This window comes from Schistosoma haematobium, chromosome 1 (assembly GCF_000699445.3).
Source record: "Schistosoma haematobium chromosome 1, whole genome shotgun sequence".
Classification (NCBI taxonomy): domain Eukaryota; kingdom Metazoa; phylum Platyhelminthes; class Trematoda; order Strigeidida; family Schistosomatidae; genus Schistosoma; species Schistosoma haematobium.
In genome coordinates, this window is record NC_067196.1 from 58,461,436 (window position 1) to 58,482,823 (window position 21,388).

The 21,388-nt window shown below is 38.5% G+C and overlaps 3 protein-coding genes across 3 annotated transcripts in view; 1 reads left to right on the plus strand and 2 right to left on the minus strand.

Moving 5' to 3' along the window:
* TRIP4_1 (Activating signal cointegrator 1) overlaps positions 1-1,878 on the plus strand; it is a 51,665-nt gene extending 49,787 nt beyond the window's left edge. The window contains exon 13 of the mRNA XM_051219627.1: positions 1,651-1,878. The gene's annotated coding sequence lies outside the window, so the exon portion shown is untranslated. The remainder of the gene's footprint in view (positions 1-1,650) is intronic.
* Positions 1-9,327, minus strand: part of MS3_00001713 (uncharacterized protein) — a 33,646-nt gene extending 24,319 nt beyond the window's left edge. Inside the window, exons 1-6 of the mRNA XM_051209186.1 lie at positions 1,565-9,327; positions 1,486-1,529; positions 1,318-1,449; positions 1,058-1,281; positions 868-1,025; positions 671-836 (exon numbers count right to left, since the gene is read on the minus strand). Of these exons, the coding sequence (XP_051074620.1) occupies positions 671-836; positions 868-1,025; positions 1,058-1,281; positions 1,318-1,449; positions 1,486-1,529; positions 1,565-1,659 (819 nt within the window). The 5' untranslated portion in view covers positions 1,660-9,327. The remainder of the gene's footprint in view (positions 1-670; positions 837-867; positions 1,026-1,057; positions 1,282-1,317; positions 1,450-1,485; positions 1,530-1,564) is intronic.
* A 796-nt stretch (positions 9,328-10,123) lies between these two features.
* On the minus strand, positions 10,124-13,794 carry MS3_00000864 (uncharacterized protein). Its single transcript, XM_051208462.1, has one exon. The coding sequence runs from the start codon at positions 10,604-10,606 to the stop codon at positions 10,241-10,243; it is 366 nt and encodes a 121-aa protein (XP_051074621.1). The 5' UTR covers positions 10,607-13,794; the 3' UTR covers positions 10,124-10,240.
* Between the last annotated feature and the right edge of the window lie 7,594 nt (positions 13,795-21,388).

A 21,388-nucleotide genomic window follows, 5' to 3' on the forward strand; every position in this document is an offset into this window, starting at 1 on the left:
GAATTTTCACCAAAGACGAGCCACTGTATAAGTATAAAAGAGGGTGAATAATATGGTAAATAATAATAATAATCATTTGATTGTTATTCGAAGCGAGAAAAGTAGTTTCCACAGATACAGAGAGTTCATTATTTGCGTGTGGGCTGCGATACTGCCCGGGTGCCCAGACCGAATACTACATTACTGAAAACTTGCTATGCACAGATTTACAAGCGAAACTACCAAACGTATCAGAGTATCGTTGTTGAACTACACAATCGGCATCCCATCGCGAAAGGGAAGTAGCAGGAAGGAAATAACAACGGTAATCGCGACCTACAAGTCGTAAGAAACTAAGGTCGAAATATTGTCTTCCAGAAGATGTGTCTGCGCGCTGCATCCAACTGCAGTTCAGTAGATCTACAAGACGAGTAAATCTTACAATTGTCTCGCAAAATAGACTATTGTGCCACGTGAGCGCACTAAAGATCCATCGCTTTGAATCAAGTTTTTGACCGGCAACACGCACTTATATGCATTAGTCTACGCTAATCAATTCCTAACCGTGTCTTTGATTTTGTCTTCATTAGGAGACAGATGGGATAAGTTTACAAGTATCTGTCAGATCAGTAGAAAAACTTAGTTAGCTATGATTAGGACAGAATTATAAAACCGAAAAAGTATGACTTACACACAACTTTCTTAATGATGACGATATCTCATTGGGCAACTGGAACGGTATGTTCAGATCAACTTTTTTCAGTTTACTTCGGATTTCGCTTTTAGCTTTGGCTGCTGACTTCCGCCTTTCCCTGGTTTTCTTTTCACGTTTGATTTCCTTAAGCAACTTAGGTAAACTGGAAAAGTAATCTTATTACTTCGTCTTACTTTTCGAGATCGTTTTTCATTTTTTTGTGAGGGTCCACTTTTTTAGGCTTTTTCCGAGGCAGAAAAATCTCATCAACGTCTTCACTACTTTTTGTAACGTGAGACTCAGCATTTAATGACTGAAGGAACTTTTCCATATCTTTAAGAGGGTTCGGTGACTGGAAATATCAAGTGCGAACATCATTCTTACCGAGTTAACACCTCTTAGACTGCTAACAAAGCGCTCTGTCTTAAGCTCCAGTTTTTGCTTTGCAGATTCGATAGCTTTTATTCGTGAAATGAGGGATAAGTGATCGTGCAAAGTCGGGTTGTATGATTGTCCTGGACAAGGTAGGGAATGATTTCCTGGATTCTTATCGACTGCCTTTTCTAGAGTAGACCCTTTGCCAGAGGGCATTATTGAAGCTGGTACATCTAAATAATAATAAGTGCTAACAAAAACTGGACAACCTTTCCAGATATCGATCTCAATAAGTTTTCTTTTCTCCAGTTTTGGTTGCGAAGTATGCAACCTTCTGTCGCATGCGCTAGGGATATCGTTGAAAGGTTTCGCTGAATTCTTATCTCCCTTTACGATGTAGTCTGAATCACGGTTAGCGGACTTGATAAGTCACTCACTTTTTTTGTTTAGTGTTGACACTTGTGTAAAATCCTGGTCAATTCTGAGGTTTGTTAGTTTATAAGTACTACAACTTACATTCTTTTGTGGTGTTCTGCGTCTTGAATTTTAGCATCGATATCCTTGTAGCAATACTGCCATCGCCTTTTTTTATTTTTACCAAGACGTCTCATCTGACAGAAGTACTTTAATTGGTCGCGGAGGTGACCCTGACGTTAAAAGAAGCGCCGTCTGCTTAAGAGAACGAACATGTTTTCAGCTGTAGAGAAACAGATAATGATCTCGGTAAGCTCTATTTTCGTAAATCTTTGTTAATAATCTATCCGAATAATTCTTGTACAAAGTGGATGTTATGAGTCGAGTTACTAAAAGTTCTTATGGAAAAAGAAAAATATTGTTTTCTTGAGTCTTAGTTGCAAGACTATAAGATCTTATTAATTTATAGGAAATCCCTCAATGTGTTGAAATGAGGTAATTTGTTGATTCTCTAGACACATCCTACATCTTGCAACCTGATCGGTCATGTTTAAAGGAAAATCAAACAATATACGAAGTTCAGTTTCATCATATCAGATTGGAGTTCATTTCAGTTTAGGATCCACAGTCTGTTTTCAGGTTCCTGTTTTTTGACAGACGGTTAGTAAGTGAGGAGTAACATTTGTTTCGTCTTCATTTTTCAGTAAAGTCTGTCTTTACATCTTTAGTCAGAAAATCTAAGGAATCAGTCGTCACCAAAAACATAATCCTGAAGATTATCTAAACGACACAGGATAAGACAGCATTGTTAGTCAACTATTACTCAAGAAACGACCGACTGATAAACAGAAAAGGGGTGTAAAGGCAGTGAAATATTACTGGACTCTAGCCAAGATGGCCGGCAATTAGATCACTGAGTATCGAGTACTTCGCCGATCCTCGCCAAGTTCAAGGATGGCTAGCGCTCGTCAGTTAATTGCATGCTATGGAATTGCCCACGAAGTAGTGGTCATGTACTGTTCCTCTTACCTACTCACACTATCATGTTTCTGTGGTAACGTCGCTTGTGTTGTAAGGTTATCGAAGCAACCACAGTACCTAGATACGATAAGAGGGTAATCCATGTGAGGTACTAACTGCAAGGTGTGACTACGACATGGACTGGTTGGTCACACTTTCCTCGTCTCACTCGAGTAAGCCTACAACCATTCGACACACCATCTACGTTAGTGATATTTGAATGAATGTATTTAGTCTTCCGTAAAATTCGAAAGTGATAACATTTACGTGGTTTAGAAATTTATAATGTAATATAGTGAGATCGTCATCCTATCTTCTATATCGGGCACATGTTACCCCAGGAAAACAACTTTGGATACTTACCAGTTAATACATACATATCGCGGATTTCCTTTCCCACATATCTTATGTAAGCCCCCAGCAACTGACATTGACGCGTCTTTATCTTTGGATTACACTAATTGAAATGTAAATATTCCATCGATCATTAGTCCCTTACGTTATAACTAAATGCCTTATATTTGAAATACATAGTATACTCATAATCTCTTATCCCAGTATTAACTCGGTTAATACTTCATGGTAACTATGTACTCAGATATTCCATTTAGTTAAACGAGCTTCCTACTCAGCTTCAAACTGTGGCAAGTAACTCTAGTAAGAGAGAAATTTCACCGACTACTAAGCCAACTAAAAGGTCAAGATCTGTAACCCCTGTATCTAACGACAATGTCAAACCTGCTGAATCCTGTGTGTTTTATCTGTAAATATCACTTTCACTACTTGATTCTCCATGTAACAACCCCTCTATCTCTTTGTGCATTATGCCAACGCTAAGACTGGTTGACCTAAAATGCACCGCACTCACGTGCATCGAAAAGTCAGTACAGTCTATCAGACAGCAAAACTATTAGCTCAATAATTGCATACAAGAGCATAAAAGTCACTCCAGACCTAGCGCTCTGTCAACGTCGTGTAGGAATACGTGAAGCGGTATGATTGCATGATGGTTTTACAGCGAATAACCACCTAGAGACGGTTTGCAACGCAGTAATTAGTTTAAAGCGCATGAACAATAAGCATGTTGTCACTCCACAGACGAGAGATCATTCTGCAGATCTAGATGCGTCTTCAGATCAGAAACCTTTGCATAAGGTACGGATTACAACTACCACCAAAAGGCATAACACTAATTCTAATCCCAGATTTTCGCTCAGTACTATGATAAGATGTGAGTCGTGTGACGACACATCAAACTAAACCTATCCATTTGAAAATTAGTCCTAAAGGTACTTCACAAGATGACTCGAAACAACCCAAATTCATCTCAGAGACAACGGAACCCTCCAGCTCTGACAAAAAGGAGTGTGGATACAAAATCCAGGATACCGAACTGGAAAACGCGTAAGATTAAACACAACAGTTCCGTAGGTAACCCAGCAACTGCGAACAGGTTGTCCAGCTCTACGTTGAAAAACCGGTGGTAGGCCTGAGTATAACAACTATTTTTACACTCAGGCTAACAAAGCTTTCGGAGTGCTTATCACTCCTCTCACCCCTAAAGCATAGAACCATTAATAAGTATGGTAATAATAGGTTTCTCGGTCCACATCTTATCTCCGTTCCCCAGGATTCCAACTGTAGTTACTCTCAGAAGGAAAACATTCCATATCCTTCAGTACCAACTCACTTCATAGAAATGGCCATCTTGTATAATAACAGTCAGGTTCTTCTGACGTTCACGCTAACGCAAATAGCTATAGCCGAAGCTATGAGCTTAACTATGAAGACTATTTTCAGATAAAAGCACACTTCACAGTCGGCCTGTATCGGATTTTTTGGAATACGTCCCGTAGTGGCACCTCTGTTGAAGCATATGGCCCAAATCATTTCAAACCACATGCGGAACATAAACTTGCTACCTCCGTACGGTTTCGATCAGAGAGTACTCCCACCCTCTACTCCTGGATAAACTCTCCAAATAACTTCACTAGCTCATTTGATATATCCTTTTCTGACTCTAGCCATCAAAATAACAAGTTACTGGAGAACAATCAACCTCTCACTTTAAAACCAAATCACAACCTTGGAGGCTATGACAACTTTAATCGAGTTATTCTCACTTATTTTAACTTTGTGGGCCATCTGTTTAATATATGTCTTACCAACGCTAGGTCTATCTGTAATAGAAAGACCGATTTAGCCCTGTTTGTGCCCATTTACCATCCATCATTTTTGATTGAATCTGAAGCATGGACTAACAGTGATATTTCCGACCTAAGTATATCTCTTAATAACCGTTTCCCAAATCAAAGAGATAGGTTGAAGGGACAAGAAGTAAGGTGCTTTATTGACGCTCACTTTAGCTTATACTCACTATTATGTGACATATCTGAACTAAACAAGCTGCAGGATTCGGTGTAAATTGCTTCAAGAATTTCCAGTTCCATTTCCTTACTGTCTGAGCATGTCTACCATCAACCTAACGCATCAATAGATGAGATAGCAATATTTTCTTCAACAGACTTGAAATTTCTTGGTTCCCAGTCATGGCATTGAAACGTTATGAATCAATTATTGAATGCCTAGAGCTTGGACAGTGGACTCAGTATGTCAGTAGCCCTACCAGACATCAAAATATCATGGACTTAATCCTTGCCAGTGGCCTCACCACCAACGCTGGGTATATTAGGAAACGTCTTCAGGTAACGATCATAACATTGTCAAACTGAAGTCTTTTGGAGTCAACAACACACTTTACTCATGGTTTGCTTCATTCTTAACAGAACGTAAAAAGTACGATGACTCTCCTATTACCTAGACCAATAGCTAGTGGGGTCATTCATAGGAGTGTATTAGGTCCATTCTTGCTTCTTATGTATATAAACGTTATATGTGGCACCATAAACTTTAGACCATCCGCCGATGATCTCAAAATAGTATACAGGTTTGACCCTGAAGCTCAAAGTGCAAGTGTAACCTTGATTCAAAGTGACCTCAACAACCTATCTGGAGCAAAAAGTAGCAGTTTCCATTTAACCTCAACAAGTGTAGCACCACGCATTTCGGAAAACATCCCTATGAATTAAAACTTTATATGAATAAATGCAGAGTTTAAATGCTCAAGTCAGTGCATGGTCTAGGTGTTAAAGTTTGAAGAACATGCCTCGTTCATTATTTCTAAACCTAGACTGCTAATTGGCTTCATAATAAAAAATTTCTTCACAACAGAGGCCAATCTTACCCTTTACAAGATATGTATACGACCCTCTCTCGAATATTGCTTTTTTATTTTCTCAAACATGAGTACCACAAACAAGATACGAGTAGATGTTCAGAGACGCTTCACACACCGACTGCTAGGATGTGACTCCACTCTCAACTACAGGGATAGATGTAAGCACCACTCCTTAAAACCTTTATGGAACTGTCGGCTAAGGAACAATCTAATATTGCTCTACAAAGCAATATATGGACTCTCATTTCCAACCTCCTGCCCAACCATGACCCATGACCCAATCTACAGACTCAGAAACGAAGCGTAGACTCTGCCTACAGTGAAACACCGAAAACCAACGCGTTGTAAGTTTTTTACAGTGGGATATAGTTTATCGTGGAATAGGTTGCCAATACCTATCCGTAACTGACACTCACCAAGTTCAAAAGACTAATAACCCTGTTACTTGACATTAACGAGCTTCATCAACTGAGCTTCCGCCCACTAATTAGGCACTTTATTATGGACCGCTTAATATCTAGAACAATCCTGGATACAACGGACCCCAATTGTCATTAATGTGAATATAGCCAAATCATAGGACGCATGGTTCACCCTCTCCCATCATTCATTGATTATTAGTTATACCCTTATGCTCCTACTCCGCACTATTACAACTAAAAATAAACAATTCGCTCATGACCCTATGGAATGTATAAAATTAAAAAAACGAGTTGAAATAGCTTCGGCATAATGGATATAGCCATTTGTGTATTAGAATACGCTTTTCAGTACTATATTTCTAAACTACACATAATCCTATACCCTCGGCTTCTTTCTGAACCTTCTCCAATATATAGTCCTTTGTCCATTCACTACAGTACTCATGCATGCTTTCTTTAACCCATTAGAATGCTCTTGCTTGAAAAGTGCATTAATAGTAGAAAATTAGACTAAGCAGTCATACTTTAATTACTCCACCAAAAATTACGTAACTTCAACAGTCATGAACATTGTCCTCTCTGCTTCTCGTCCTTTCTTTTCCTTACCATCTTTTTCAGCCCTCTCAAAATATGTCATCAATAGCGCAAGTGGAGCGGGCCATTCCGTCCTGCGCCATCTTAATGCCTCAGATGTTCCAGAGGCATATAAAGTAACAGTTTACGGAAGCTCTCAAATTTACGTATTTAGTCCCGAATATGAGTTACACGTTGCAACGCAACCTGTATAAAGCGCGCCAACCGTCGTGTTGACAATACGGATCTTACTAATGTTATTTGCATTCATGCCCTGTACTTTTATGATCAATACGTCTTATAAAACATCAAACTGAGTGACCAACCACGGTGAATGTTGTATCTTCCGTAACAATTTGATCTTGCCCATAAACTGACATGCGCATATAACACTGCTATTTACGAACAAATCATTATATAGAGGTAGTGAAACATATCTTTCGCAAACTGCCTAGCTTGTTCAGAATAAGCTTACTCCATACTTTATGTGGCAATGATCACGACTAGTTGCCTTCAGCTATTTGGCATTGAGCAAAGCTAATAACATTAGCGTCGGTACCAAATGCTCACGAAATAATTGATCTCAAGGAGCTTTTGGTCACTACAGCTCATACATTTCTCGTGGTGTCATGAGTGTCTTCGGATGTTCAAACCCAACAAGCTTGCTGTTAATGTACACTCCTTTTATAGAGGTCTTGTAAGATGTAAAGACAAATTTCCGTTACTAGACAACGGTTCTGGTTGCACATTGACTAACGCTGTTCGTGCTGATAAGGATGGTGTGGGGAGTTCAGAGGTTGTAACAAAAGTGAGATCATATCAGGGCAAGTATTTGTTAACATTGTTGCATAATAGATGACCACATTTTGATCCTGTTTTTCAGCTAAGTGCATCCAGCGAATAAGTGGTTAAGATTGGCATTGTACGTTTCATAAAAGAATTTGCAATGACATTGGTCCATAAGCACGCGATCCTTGAAGCCTAAAAATAAAGTAACTGAGATGGTTTGGACTAGTAACTGAACACTTGGATAAACTGACTGAAGGTCAACTCCAGGATGCTTAGTCGGAGAGACATGATTGATCCACATGGGCGCGGTACTCAATGTATGTTGAATATATTATTCTATTACTGATTCTAATGTGCTCTGTAGTGGTTTCCTTAAATGTGAGCTGCTGACTGCTACGACAGGCTGAATCAGAATAAGTGATGATGCGAATTCCTCGTAATATCTTTCAGGTTACGTGGTCATACTATGAAGAGATTACGATTATAAGACATGTCCTTTATTCTAGTGGCATAGACAAGTAGACCGATACCGATCAGACTTTAATGCTTCGTCATGAGGTGGTATGAATGTCTTATTACTTAAATGCTGAAAAGCTCATTGTTTAGGTGAATTGAGTGCCCATGTTGGAGTATTTTCATCAGCGCTATATTGTTTTCTGTAAAGCACTCTTTTCGTCGGCTGCTAAGAGGCATCGTTCTGGTTATTTATTGACCCTAAAGATCCATTATTATAGACCAGCATTATTTTCTATCACTCGTATTGACTGTTTTGATTACATTTCCACGCTGTTGTCTGTAGTGTTGTGCACCATACCTTGATCAAGATGCGTCATTTTATAATTCGCTAAATCGAGTCTCCCAGTATCACTCCATATTTTAGATTTGTGGATCTCATCGAACCAGATATCTTTAAGTTCAACATTATAACGTTCAAATCTCTTATCGAAGCCAGAAAATCTAAATACTAGTAGCTATTCCTCGGTAAGTCTTTATTCGGATCGTGTAACCGTATAGTTGGAATGTGAGATTCACTCTTCCAACACAAATAGGTTTCAACACAACATATGATAAAAAAATGTGATGCCTACTCAAAACGAAGAATTAAACGGATGATTGAGCCATAATATTTCACGATTGCCAAGATTTTGTCCAACTCTTAAAAACTCGACCTAAATTCCTGCATTAGCTACGTTTTACAATCGGCTTCCGTATGAATGTCGGTTTGTTCAACTTATTGAGTAAAAACATTTCAAATTGGTTTTCTCAACCTAACAGGGAATCAGTAACTCGTTCAGTGTTTCACCTCCTCACTTTCATAATCAATAACGACCACCTTACCTGTGTCTGTTATTCCTTGTAGGATTTAATTGCTTACGCCTGTTACTCCTAATAGAGCATAGGCCGCTGACCAGCATTCCCCAACTCACTCTGTCCTGGGCCTTTTCTAGTTCCATCTAATTATTGTTCATTTTTCTCATGTCTATCTCCATTTCCCGGCGTAACGTGTTTTTTGGTCTTCCTCTTTTTCTTTGGCCTTGGGGATTCCATGTGAGGGCTTGTCTTGTGACGCAGTTGGGTGCTTTCCTCAATGTGTGTCCTATCCACTTCCAGCGCTTCTTCCTGATTTCTTCCTCCGCTGGGATCTGGTTTGTTCTCTCCCATAGAAGGTCGTTGTTAACAGTGTCTGGCCAACAGATCTGAAGTATTTTGCGTAGACAACTGTTAATAAACACCTGTATTTTCTGGATGATGGCCTTCGTAGTTCTCCAGGTTTCTGCCCCATACAGTAGAACTGTCTTGACATTTGTATTGAATATCCTGACCCTGATGTTGGTTGACAGTTGCTTTGAGTTCCAGATGTTCCTCAGTTGTAAATATGCTGCTCTTGCTTTGCCGATCCGCGCCTTCACATCTGCATCAGATCCACCATGTTCATCGATGATGCTGCCCAAATATGTAAAGGTTTTTACATCTTCCAAATCTTCTCCGTCAAGTGTGACTCGGTTGTTGCATGTTGTGTTGTATCGGAGAATTTTGCTTTTCCCTTTGTGTATATTGAGACCTACTTCTGCTGAGGCTGCTGCCACACTGTTCGTCTTCTCCTGCATTTGTTGTTGCGTTTGGGATAGAAGGGCCAGATCGTCTGCGAAGTCTAGATCGTCCAGCTGCATCCTATCTGTCTACTGTATCTCGTGCTTCCCTTCAGATGTTGACGTCTTCATGATCCAGTCGATCACCAGGAGAAAGAGAAAGGATGAGAGTAAGCAACCTTGCCTGACACCGGTCTTTACTTCGAACGAGTTTGTCAACTGTCATCCATGCACAGTTTTGAAAGTTTAATCCATCATAAGGATTCTGTATGATATGGACTATCTTCTCAGGTATGTCGTAGTCTCGAAGACGCTCCCATAGGGTTGTTCTGTCCACGCTATCAAATGCCTTTTCGTAGTCAATGAAGTTGATGTAGAGTGATGAATTCCATTTAATTGATTGTTCCACAATGATCCGTAGAGTTGCGATCTGGTCTGTACACGATCTATCCTTACGGAATCCTGCCTGTTGGTAACGAAGTTGGGCGTCTACGCAGTCCTTCATCCTGTTTAACAATACCCTGTTGAAGACTTTTCCCGGTATTGAGAGAAGAGTGATGCCCCTGTATTTATCACACTTGCTGAGATCGCCTTTCTTCGGTATTTTGATCAGAAGTCCTTCTTTCCAGTCTGTTGGTACTTGTTCCTAATTCCAAATCTTATTGAAGAGAATGTGGAGTATCCTTGCAGTTGCCGCTACGTCTGCTTTTAGTGCCTCTGCTGGGATGTTGTCCGGTCCTGCTACTTTGCCACTCTTGATTTGTCTGATGGCCATGCTGATTTCTTCAATTGTTGGTGGGCCAACATTGATTGGGAGGTCCGTGGGTGTTGCTTCGATGTTGGGTGGATTCAGTGGGGCTGATCGATTCAAGAGTTCTTTGAAGTGTTCTACCCACCTGTTTTGTTGCTCTTCAATGTTAGTGATTACCTTGCCTTCTTTGCTTTTCACTGGTCGTTCTGGTTTGCGGCGATGTCCAGAGAGTTTCTTTGTCGTGTCATACAATTGTCTCATGTTTCCTTCTCTTGCAGCCTTTTCCGCCGTCGTTGCTAAATCTTCCACATATTTACGTTTGTCAGTTCTGATGCTCCTCTTCACTTGTTTGTTTACTTCTGTGTATTCAGCTTGTGTCTTGGCTTTCTCTGCTCTTGTTCGACTGGTATTGATTCCTGCCTACTTGTTCCTCCCATTAAGTCTGAATATAAAGAGGGTGGTCTCGAAAGTGTGAACATCCCATAGCAATTTCTCCGAGGGGGAGAGATGAAAACAATGGGGTGCTGAGTAGGTCGAATTGGGAGACCAAAGAGTTGTTTAGGGTACCTTGATCCGAGTAGTGTCTGGAGTCACCGTGAGGGCGTCCAAGTAAGTCAAGTTTGCAGCTTTCTTGTGTGTTTGACCAGCAATTACCTGATGGCTTAGTTATTAAACTATGCAGTATGATAATACTCAGATTTCGTGACCGTGTTCGTCTTTTTAGGCAACTAATATGAGAGACCGATTCATAAACTCAAAATACGTGCACTTATATTAACTAAGATTGGTTTGTTGAAAAATGTTAAATGCGATTCAAATGATTTTTAACTTTAAAAAACAGACATCTAATGCGACGCATGTATGGGTCAGTTTACAATGCAAGTTGTTGAGGTACATGACAATTTAAAAATACTAAACATGGCCAGAAAAATAATTTCAAAGTTGGGACTGCTGATGAAACTCCGGGCAGGAATATGGCGCGTTATGAACTTTCCATAGGAATTTCCTGCATTGAGCCTAGTGACATTTACACATATGTGGAAAAAACAACTGGAAAACATTTACATGTTAAGTACGAAAAATCATCCAGTAAAATAATTAAACTCGCCTGTATTATTTTCGATAATTAGATTCAATAGACGACATATATAAGGCCATTCGTGACGAGTAGTGACAATCCAAAAGCATCCAGAATAAGACAAACAGTATGGCAACTAATTCCAGAGTGCTTAGTGCCGTTGAACTTTTCGTCATTCACAGGAATCAGAACAACTGAATAAATCCAGATAATTGTGTGTCTGTGTTTGCGTGCACCATCTAAAATTACCTTATGATTGCAGAAACTTTATAGATTAAACTCACCGTAAGTTTTTGGATTAGGGTCCTCGCTGTTTGGCAATGGAACTCACAAATTGGAAATTAGGTAGGAAATGGTCGGAAGAAAAGATATCACAGGACAGTGCATAGTTTAAAACAGATTGAAACGTTAGGTGAACAAAGAATTAGCTCCAGATAACCATTCAGTCGTTGCTTACGTTGTTAGTCAATATATATTTAGGTTATTACTGCACAGTCGGGCTGTTACACCATGGGTTTTCGCGCACATGTAACATATTATCGGGGATTTTGGGATGTCGTTATTTATCAGGTATAAACAGTTTTCTTTCCATCTCACAATAATTTTCGCATTTTTTTGCTTGTTACATGACATTTATTGCAGTCTATTAGCAGTTTGACATGTTTGTTGCTGACAACCTGTGTGAATGCCTAGTAGGCTCAATGTGGTTATTTGTAACATTAATTCAGGCTGGTGAAATTCACCGTTTACGAAGTCAAAAATAGACCATAATCAGAGTTTAATGGAAAGGTGAGCGTTAAGAATTTCGCATCTAATTTAGGTCCTTAATTATGGTGGTGTTGAAAGTGGATATTGGTAGCTGTTTGTAGACTGCAGATTTAAGCAATTAATCCAACCGATTGGTATCATAAACTTGGTATAAAGCAAACTACTAACATGGTGAGTCGTTCATAGTTATATGATGGCGATTTGAAGCTGCCAGTGTACGATACGACATAACTTTAGAAGAACTAGAATCAAACAACAAGCATTATTGAGTTAATTCTTGAATTTAGTGAAAATTCCCATTTTGCCATATGGTAAATAAAGAAGGAACGAATTGAGCGAAGAAATTTCTTTTCAATTAGATTTTCATCATGGCTCTACACTAATATATATATGTTTTACAATAATAATATAATACTCATCGAGTGGATACGTTACGCAATAATTACATAATGATAGTTAAGTTAACATTGAGTAATTGGAAGAAAGAAGATTATTACTATTCAAAGTAATCAAGGAGTTGCTATGTTGCGTAATATAAGAAACAAAAAAGGAATAGAATTTGAACGGATGGTCAATCGAATAGTAGTTACGTAAGAATCAAGAGATGAGTGTTGAGAAGTTATAAGGCTCAAAAGCAATAGAAACAAAATTAAAAAATTTAAAAAATAAAATAAAAATGGAAGAAGTATGGAAAATAGTTCTTCTGACGGAAATTTTATGCTGAAGGTCAGGGCAGAGAAAGTGGTTGTACGAATTTCTTTTGGATGCAAAAGTCAGGTTTGTGAACATGGATTGCGATGGCTCCCGCAATGTGCAAAAGGCGCACTCGTAAACCATGTGGTAGATTTCATGGAATATTGTAGGTAACCTTAAAAGCTTTATTCACTTCGACTTGATGATCTGTGTCAACCAGGTGAGAGAGAATAGAACTTTTAATCACTTTCACCTGTCCTTTGCTTAGCCATGTTGGATGATATTCTTTAACGCGGTGACGGACCTGTCGAATCGTACGCCCTATGCAACTGGCTCCACAGGAGCAGTTGAAACGATAGATACACATAGATTTGGCGAATTCTGGCAGTCTGTCTTTAATGGATGTTCCTATTTTCGGGTGGTTGTAGAAGATGATATTTAATTTGGCAGCATTAAATGTTTTTTGTACAGCTTTTCTTAGTTTCTGAGTCATGACTTCTTCAATGGTGTCATTTATGAATTGTAGTATTATGAATAATACCTTCTTGGGGACGGTGGGTATTTTTGTCCTTATTTTCTATTCCGTTATATGTTTTTCGATGAATTTCATTGGGTACCCATTCAGACTGAGTAGGTTCCGAATATTGTTCAATTCATCTTCAATGGTGTCTTCAGAACAAATCATTCTAGCACGATGTGCCAAGATCTTTATCAAGTTCCTTTTGTATCTGATTGGAACTGCACTGTGGAAATGAGTGTATTGACCTGCTGCTGACTTTCTGTGTGCCTTTCTTTTTATAGTTCCGTTTGTTCTTCTAGTTGGTTGGACATCTAGAAAAGATATGCTATTATTCTGTTCATCTTCTGATGTAAAGTTAATTGATGGATGAACGTTATTAAATATATTAAGTAAATTGTGCTTATCATTTTCTTTTTCTAATACTATGAAGGTATCATCTATATAGCGATAATAAGTTGGTAAATGGGTAATTGTACTTTTAAGTGGTCCATTTTCCAGTTTTGCAAGGAAAATATCAGCCAGTAGAGGGCCCAATGGTGATCCCATGGCGACTCCATCTAGTTGTCTATAGTATTCATTGTCAAATCTGAATTGGACAATCATAGTGCATCTAAGAATTAAATGTTTTGTCGCGTATGCAGGAATCGGGGTTTCTATGCGTCTCGCCGTTAGTTCATTGCAAATACAACCGTTTCGAGTAGTGGAATATTAGTGAATAGTGATGATACGTCAAGTGATATCATGAATTTATTCTTGACTGATAGATTTTTCATGTTCTCGACAAATTCAAAGGAATCTTTGATACTATGTCTGACAATTTCTTTGTGTAATGGTTGAAGAATTTGCACCAACCATTTTGCTAAATTATGATACGCTGAGTTATTCATATCTAATACTGGTCGAAGGGGCAAGACACTTTTGTGTATTTTTGGTAGGCCATATAGTCTTGATGTTGTAGCGGTAAATAAATCCTCAAAATAAATAGCTCTAGGTTTCCGACATTGGATGCTGACCATATGTTTTAGTGGACTCATCTAGCTGAAGGCGCTTGGTCATGCATCCGCACCAGATCACGTGTGGTAACGCTGTGCTCAACATCTACCGCAATCGCTAGCCAGATTAGATCAGAGAATTCCGATATATTGGTAATCGCCAGATACACTCTTCCGATCTCCTCGACTCTGTCTTTTGATTTCTCTTGGTGGGAACGAAATATATTAGAAGGTGTTACTGGTAAAGGCGTTGTCAAACACTGAATACCTGTGACATCATCAGTGTAATTGTTCCTGTAGGTTTCAACATTTCGAACACCTTTTCTGAAATAAAACCTCGTTGTTTAATTTGTTTCAGTGAATCAGTTAGTTGTTTTTCAATCTCGTCAGCTATGTCGTTTTTCACAGTCAGCTTCTTGAATTCCTACCGCATTACAGACTGACTCGGTATAAGTCCAAACTAATTCAGGCCAAATACGTGGCAAACATTGAACGAGCAATCCAACCTAAAACACAAATTTATGAAACTAATATCTCCATTCTGTCCACGAAACTCAGCTAAAGTAATAGAATATTGTATAAGATAATTTGTGGGGATAAATGACGTTTAATCTGGAAGACAAAATCATCAGTAGATGATCGATTCCTAATAACAGCAAGCACTTACTACATAAGCATATTTTGCTTTCGGCTATGCTGACGAGCGGACACTAACTTTCTTTTCTTATTGTTTATGAGTTGTGGTCATGTTAGTAATCTAATTACCCATGTCGGAGTTATATGCCAAAATGAACTGTGAAACCATTTGCATTTCACTCACGTCCTTAGTTATGGTGGTGTTGAACTTGGATGTTCAAAGCTGTTTGTAAAATGTAGGTTGAATCGAGGAACTGTGCATAAAATTACTATGAGTGCCAAATTAATCAGTCACATGTTCGTCATAAGTCGCACGATGCCTGTTTGTTGTGAGCATAGTAACTGAACCTAATTGTAATTAACACTAATTTATGGTGTGTTTGTTGTAAGGATAATCAATGAATTTCTATTAACGGAGTCCGAAATCACTTATTGAATGTGATACTGAAAACTAAGTTTGGTTGTTTATTTTACGGCTGATTTGTTGTTTTTCGGAATTGTGTGAAGCTGTTAAGGTCCTCAAAGCTTTGTGATAAGGTCTACGCCGGTGAACAAGTTATGGAATTCGTGACTATGGAAGACCATGTGGAAAACCAGTTTACAAGTTCACGATAACTGTGTTTTATATTGCCTACTGATATAACAACTATACTCAGTGTTTTATATTATAAATCATGTAGGTATTTATAATTAGTCTCAATAACACCAGGACAAATATTGATGCAGAATGATGTGAATTCATTATAATTCGTGGATTCATGGAATTAAAATGTAATATGATGGGTTACGTGATATTTAATTTCGATTTTTCATATTTAGTTACCGATTTCTTAAACCACACTGTCACTCACACCCGCTCACTTGATCCTCTTCAATTATGGGAACTCTTCAAATTCTATTCAATTATTACGTAACCCAACTCATCAGTTTTTAAACCCACGTATCCTTTATTACCTTTAAAAGTTTCACACCACTTATCTGTCTCTGAACTCTACTGGATTATTACAACACCCATCCTTAATGTTTTCTTGATTCTTACAACAAATAACCTCTGACCGGTTATTGCATATATACATATGTATATGGTTATTATTGATAACCTACGTTATTCCAATCCTTAACATTCAGTTATGTCAACTGTTTCATGCCTCCATGTTAAATTCTGATACATATTTGGTTGTAAGCAGCTGACGAGGAACCACGAAATATGATGAATGCATGCTATTCTGAATCAATATTTCTTCTGGTTTTATTTAAATTCATAAGCAGAAATAATCGCATGAAATTACAGCCTATTTAGGTACTAATACTATTTTGATAATAAACGTAATCCGACGACGGTAAATATATCATGTGGGTGCCTAATCTGTAAGACCTTACGTAGAAGTAGTGTCACTTATGCCTTCTTAATTCTTACAGACACTTACTCGTAAACATTATTGGTACTCATTCTTATGAAAGTAGAAATAAGAGGAAGATATGTATTATGCAAAAGTTTCTTGAATCATCATTAATACTGAAGCATAAAAACAAGTTTACAAGTTATTGATAATTCTTAAATAATAATTGTTGACTTTTCTCAACTTCTGTCGCGAAACGTCCACCATATTTCTCAATGATGTGATGTCTATCGATTCTTTGGCGTCGTAGAATCCTTATATACTCATCACTCCGTCTCGGTAATGCAATTGTTGTGTTATTTCGGAAGTTCTGCGTAATATGTAACTTCCATCTGCTGCAGTGCCTAAGAAGTTGGTGAGCTTTACAGTTTATATTCTATATTCAATAAAGCTTACCTGTAATAGTTCGTCTTTTATCATATGCAAGTAGCATATGGCAGCAACGGTATTGACACGTGAAACATGTTCTACAATTGCATTCACAAGTGCTTACATCCACTTCATAATGCTGTCCGCATTCAACCATAAATAACCAGTCTCCGTTTTCATATTCCACGTAGACAAAATGCATTTTCTTCAGTTCCTATAAAACTTTTGAACGTACAAAGCGCGTTAGTATGTTTAGCAACGGAAGTATGCGATGTGGAACATCATATTTACAGGTTCTTCCGGCTATTATTGTAGCTTCAACACTTCTAGAGGATGTAGTGTGATCCATTTGAAAACCTTGTATATACATTTGTGCAAACTGTCCGTTTTGTGTATATATCTTTTTATTTGGCGATTAAGCGACTCAACACGATTATTTGTGTTGTTGCCCAGAGTTAGAACACCGCTATAAAATGCGAGCGCCCACATACTTTTACGTCACATTCGTCTGTCTCTCTGGTTAATTATTCTGAAATACTGATTAAATCTACTGAATAAATACATTTCAAAAAATACCTTCCAACCGTTCCTGTCGTTACCAATCGACTTAGGTACGTTCTCAATATTTTTTCGTGTGTCTTAAGGCAATTTTATGTACCTTTTTGCGGAAAGCGCGACATATATGAAAGGATCACAGAATAATGTTTGCATAACCGTGTGTGACACGGACAGCCTCACTTTCTGCTCGTTCGCAGTCCATAACAAATGTTTCCGTCTGTGTAGTTGATCCCATGATTTCTTTGAATTTGTCATGAATCCACGTTACATACGCACGCATTTCCTTTCGCGTCCAAGTAAGCATTACGGAACGTCCTCGATCGAAATTATCCGTCACAACCAACCGGAATAAGGAATATCTACAAAGTGTAATACAACGAAAAGCATAATCACTTCTTATTATTGGTATTATGAATAGAATTTATTGTACAAGTGTATTTGGTCATAACTACTGAAACATATTCTCGTTACATATCCATTTTCTACATGCTCCCTCACTTCACCTTTTTGTCGCAGCAAATCCATTACTTGCATTCGAGTACAACAACGTGAAATATATTTTTATACACTCACCTGCGTAGAGTTTAGCTTTCAAAGTCTTTCCATCAGCAGCGGTGACCACCTTACCAGTTCTCTCCTTGACACTTTCTATAAGTTCATCTGTTGACTGAGACTGCAAAATGACTGGATTCAAATTCCCTTTCTCTTCCGACGACAATCTTTTTGTCACTGGATCACAAACCATCCATGAGCTACTACATGGATGATTGTGGAGCATCTTGGTGACATATCCTTGCTCCTCCAGTCTTTCACTGAACTTTGATTGGCAATTAAGCAATTTGGACCTAAGACGTCAGATATTAGTTAAAATTCTCGTGGTTTTTGATCCACTTTCAAACATTAGAATTACGCTTATGACCATATGTACAGTGAAACGTAACAAACAGGTATTTGAACCCGACATCCTTCAGCGACTTGCTTTCCGTGTGAATGTAATGAGTATGGGTAGTCTGAGAAGAGATAAAATTATTAATCCATACTTTTTGGAACTCTTTTAACGCGCTATCAAAGTCATCCTAGCATGTGAAACGCTTGTTCGGTATCATACTTTGAAAAGCATCGCTAAGGTCCACTGAAATGTCACTTGGGCATGAAGCACTACAAACAGAAATCATTAATTCAAAAAAGTTATTCCTTGAAACAATAATAACCCAAGGAAGTACTATAAATATTTCAGATTTACCGGTGACTTGACATTTCCCAACCTCCCAACTCCGGGGAAATTCTGGGGAAATCCCCAAAAGACGCGTTGTGCATCTTTACCAGAATAAGATTTCATCACCATTAGATTATAAAACCTTAAATTATTAAATTACAATTAGGAAATGCTAGTCGTAATAAAAAACTGACTTTTGGTCATGAATAGTCTATCTAGTTTCAGGTTTTGTTTTAATAGGTCAAACAGACACGAGAAAATAAGTCATCGGCTTCAAACCACTTTTTCAAATTTCCCACGCCATGCAGGTGTGTTGTTTGTGCTGTCCAGAACTTCGATTACTGTTTTTGTTCAGTCTAACTTCAGTTAACTGTCTCTTTCAGAATAATAATGTGCAGATGGATAAGATTGCTAATAGGCGGTCTGAAGCCGCCAGACACTTGAGGTTGTTGGGCTGTTCCAGATCAACCTTGTACAGAAGGTTGCAGAAGTTAAGAGCAGAATTTATAAATAAGTGTCACTTAACCAGCAGCGAACGACAATTCAGTTGTCGTCCCCGAAGTAGGGACCACCGCAGGTACAGAGCAGTGCGACAATATTGTCTCAGAAACAGCCACTGCTTCATATAGTTACGTCCAGTGTTCTGACACTACAGCCGACAGTAGTCTAGCTTTATTTATTAACAGCTGTTAATGAATTTATAGGTGGTGTGATTTCACAAATGTCTCCAGCCGTTTATCTTTCAATGAAAGAAGAGGTAGACAGAATTGTCATTGGCATGATGAAAGATGGTGACATAACCGTGAAGAAGGCAGACGACATTCTGGGACATTTTCGAGTGTGCATTCCTGAACTCCCAACATCCGTCCGAAGTGTTCTACGTCGATGCCCAAATTACTGGAAACGGGAATATACTACCATTTGTGACTGAAATCAAGTGTGCTGAGGATATCCGAAAATTGGCTACGTAAATTCCGTTTCATCGAATTGAAGCTGCAGTTGAACTACGCTGGTCTAAGCTTATTCAAAAGCTCTAACCAACAGCTGTGTCCGATCCTAGGTCGTATAATAGGTCCATTAGTTAGTAATCTATTCATAGTTGGGATCTATGGTGGTGAAGTAAAACCATCTGATTTCAACGACATATCTGCAGCACTTATAAGTGAGTTACAAGAGTTGCTGACAGTAGGTATTTATATAGATAAGTGTCAGGTACATTTAACAATTAGATTAGTTGCTGTTATTTATAACACTCCAGATCACAGTTACGTCAGGGTATGTTGTTGGACACAACGGTACCGCTGACTGTGACAAATGTCAGGTTTTAGGGACACGAATGGGTGGTCGAATGACTTTCTCCAATGGTGAACAGTCAGTCAGTCAGCTACAACGTAGGACCAGGCACATATATGCATCGGTCCAGGTTGCCATACCTTCAATGGTGAACAGGAATTGAGAAGTGATGTCACTTTTCATAGTAGGTCCCAATCTATCCATCATCGTGGTGGAAGTCCATTTGAAAATCTGCCACTTGATATGATAAAATGTTTCCCGTCTGAACCGGTGCACATGACCTACTTAAGTATCACTAAAAATCTTATTTCCTTATGGAAGGATCTAGCTATTAACTGACTTAACAGGATGAATCAATTAATTTTCACATCCATAAATGTGGCACTAGACTTATGTAGACAGCACATTACATGCGACTTTCAAAGGAAATGTCGTTCACTAAATTAAGTTTCTGTATGGAAAGCACTTGAAATGTCGGTTGTTCCCATTATAGTTAGGCCCTGTAGTTCTTCACGATAGGTTACCACCATAAATGTACAGAAACTTCCAGTGCTTGTCCTTGTCAATATATTTATTATCGCGAACAGTGTTCGGGTTTATGTGAACAACTTCTTATTAGGCCACGGAAATTGTTAAGGTAGCCATCACTTAATCTATAATGTGCATAGTTTAAAGCACACTGTAGATGACGTAATAGAACATGGCGGTTTAGAGTCGTTCTCTGCATTCCCTTTTGAGTCATACATGAGGAAAATTAGGCGTTCACTACACTGCGGATTTGCTGCGCCTAAACAAGCTGTACAACGATATGCCGAAGTTTACTTTCAAAGTTTGCTCAATCAGGATATAGCTGACAATGTGACTCAGTCTGAGTTAAGTTATGATTCATCCAAGGAAGTCATCACTTGTCGAAACTCACGGCTATCTACCACAAGGCCGGACAGTGTAGTAATCGCCAATGGTCGACCAGGGTTCGTCACACAAATGGCTCATGGAGGTCGAATTAGATTTCGGGCATTCTGTAACCCTTTAGATTTATATATCGACCCTTTTCCCTCCAGTAATATTGGTATGTTCAAGTGTTCTATCTTAAGCCATGAGTGTACGTGGATTACGCTGTCAGACATACTTTGTAAATGCATTTGTATAAGGACACAAAATGATGAGGTTATTATCACCCTTTTGCATAAATTCCGATAGAGAGTGACATCATTTCTCAATTGCTGTCGTAAATATAGTACTTTAGCCACTAAGTGTCTGTTGGTTGGTGATTTTGCATCATCCATCAGGAAGTGTTGATGAATTTTCATGAATGTAATAAATTTTCAATTTTTAACGCCTCGGCATTCATTTACAGCATCTTTCCGGACAATAAATCTTGGTTAATGATAAGGAGAAAAAACAAGTTCATTGCATCCCAAAAGAATGGCTGCTGAACAATGACTATTTTCTTTATCGTGGTGACGTGACTGAAAAGGATGTTATTGAAGGTGTTGATTTTGATAGTCACTTCAGTTTGA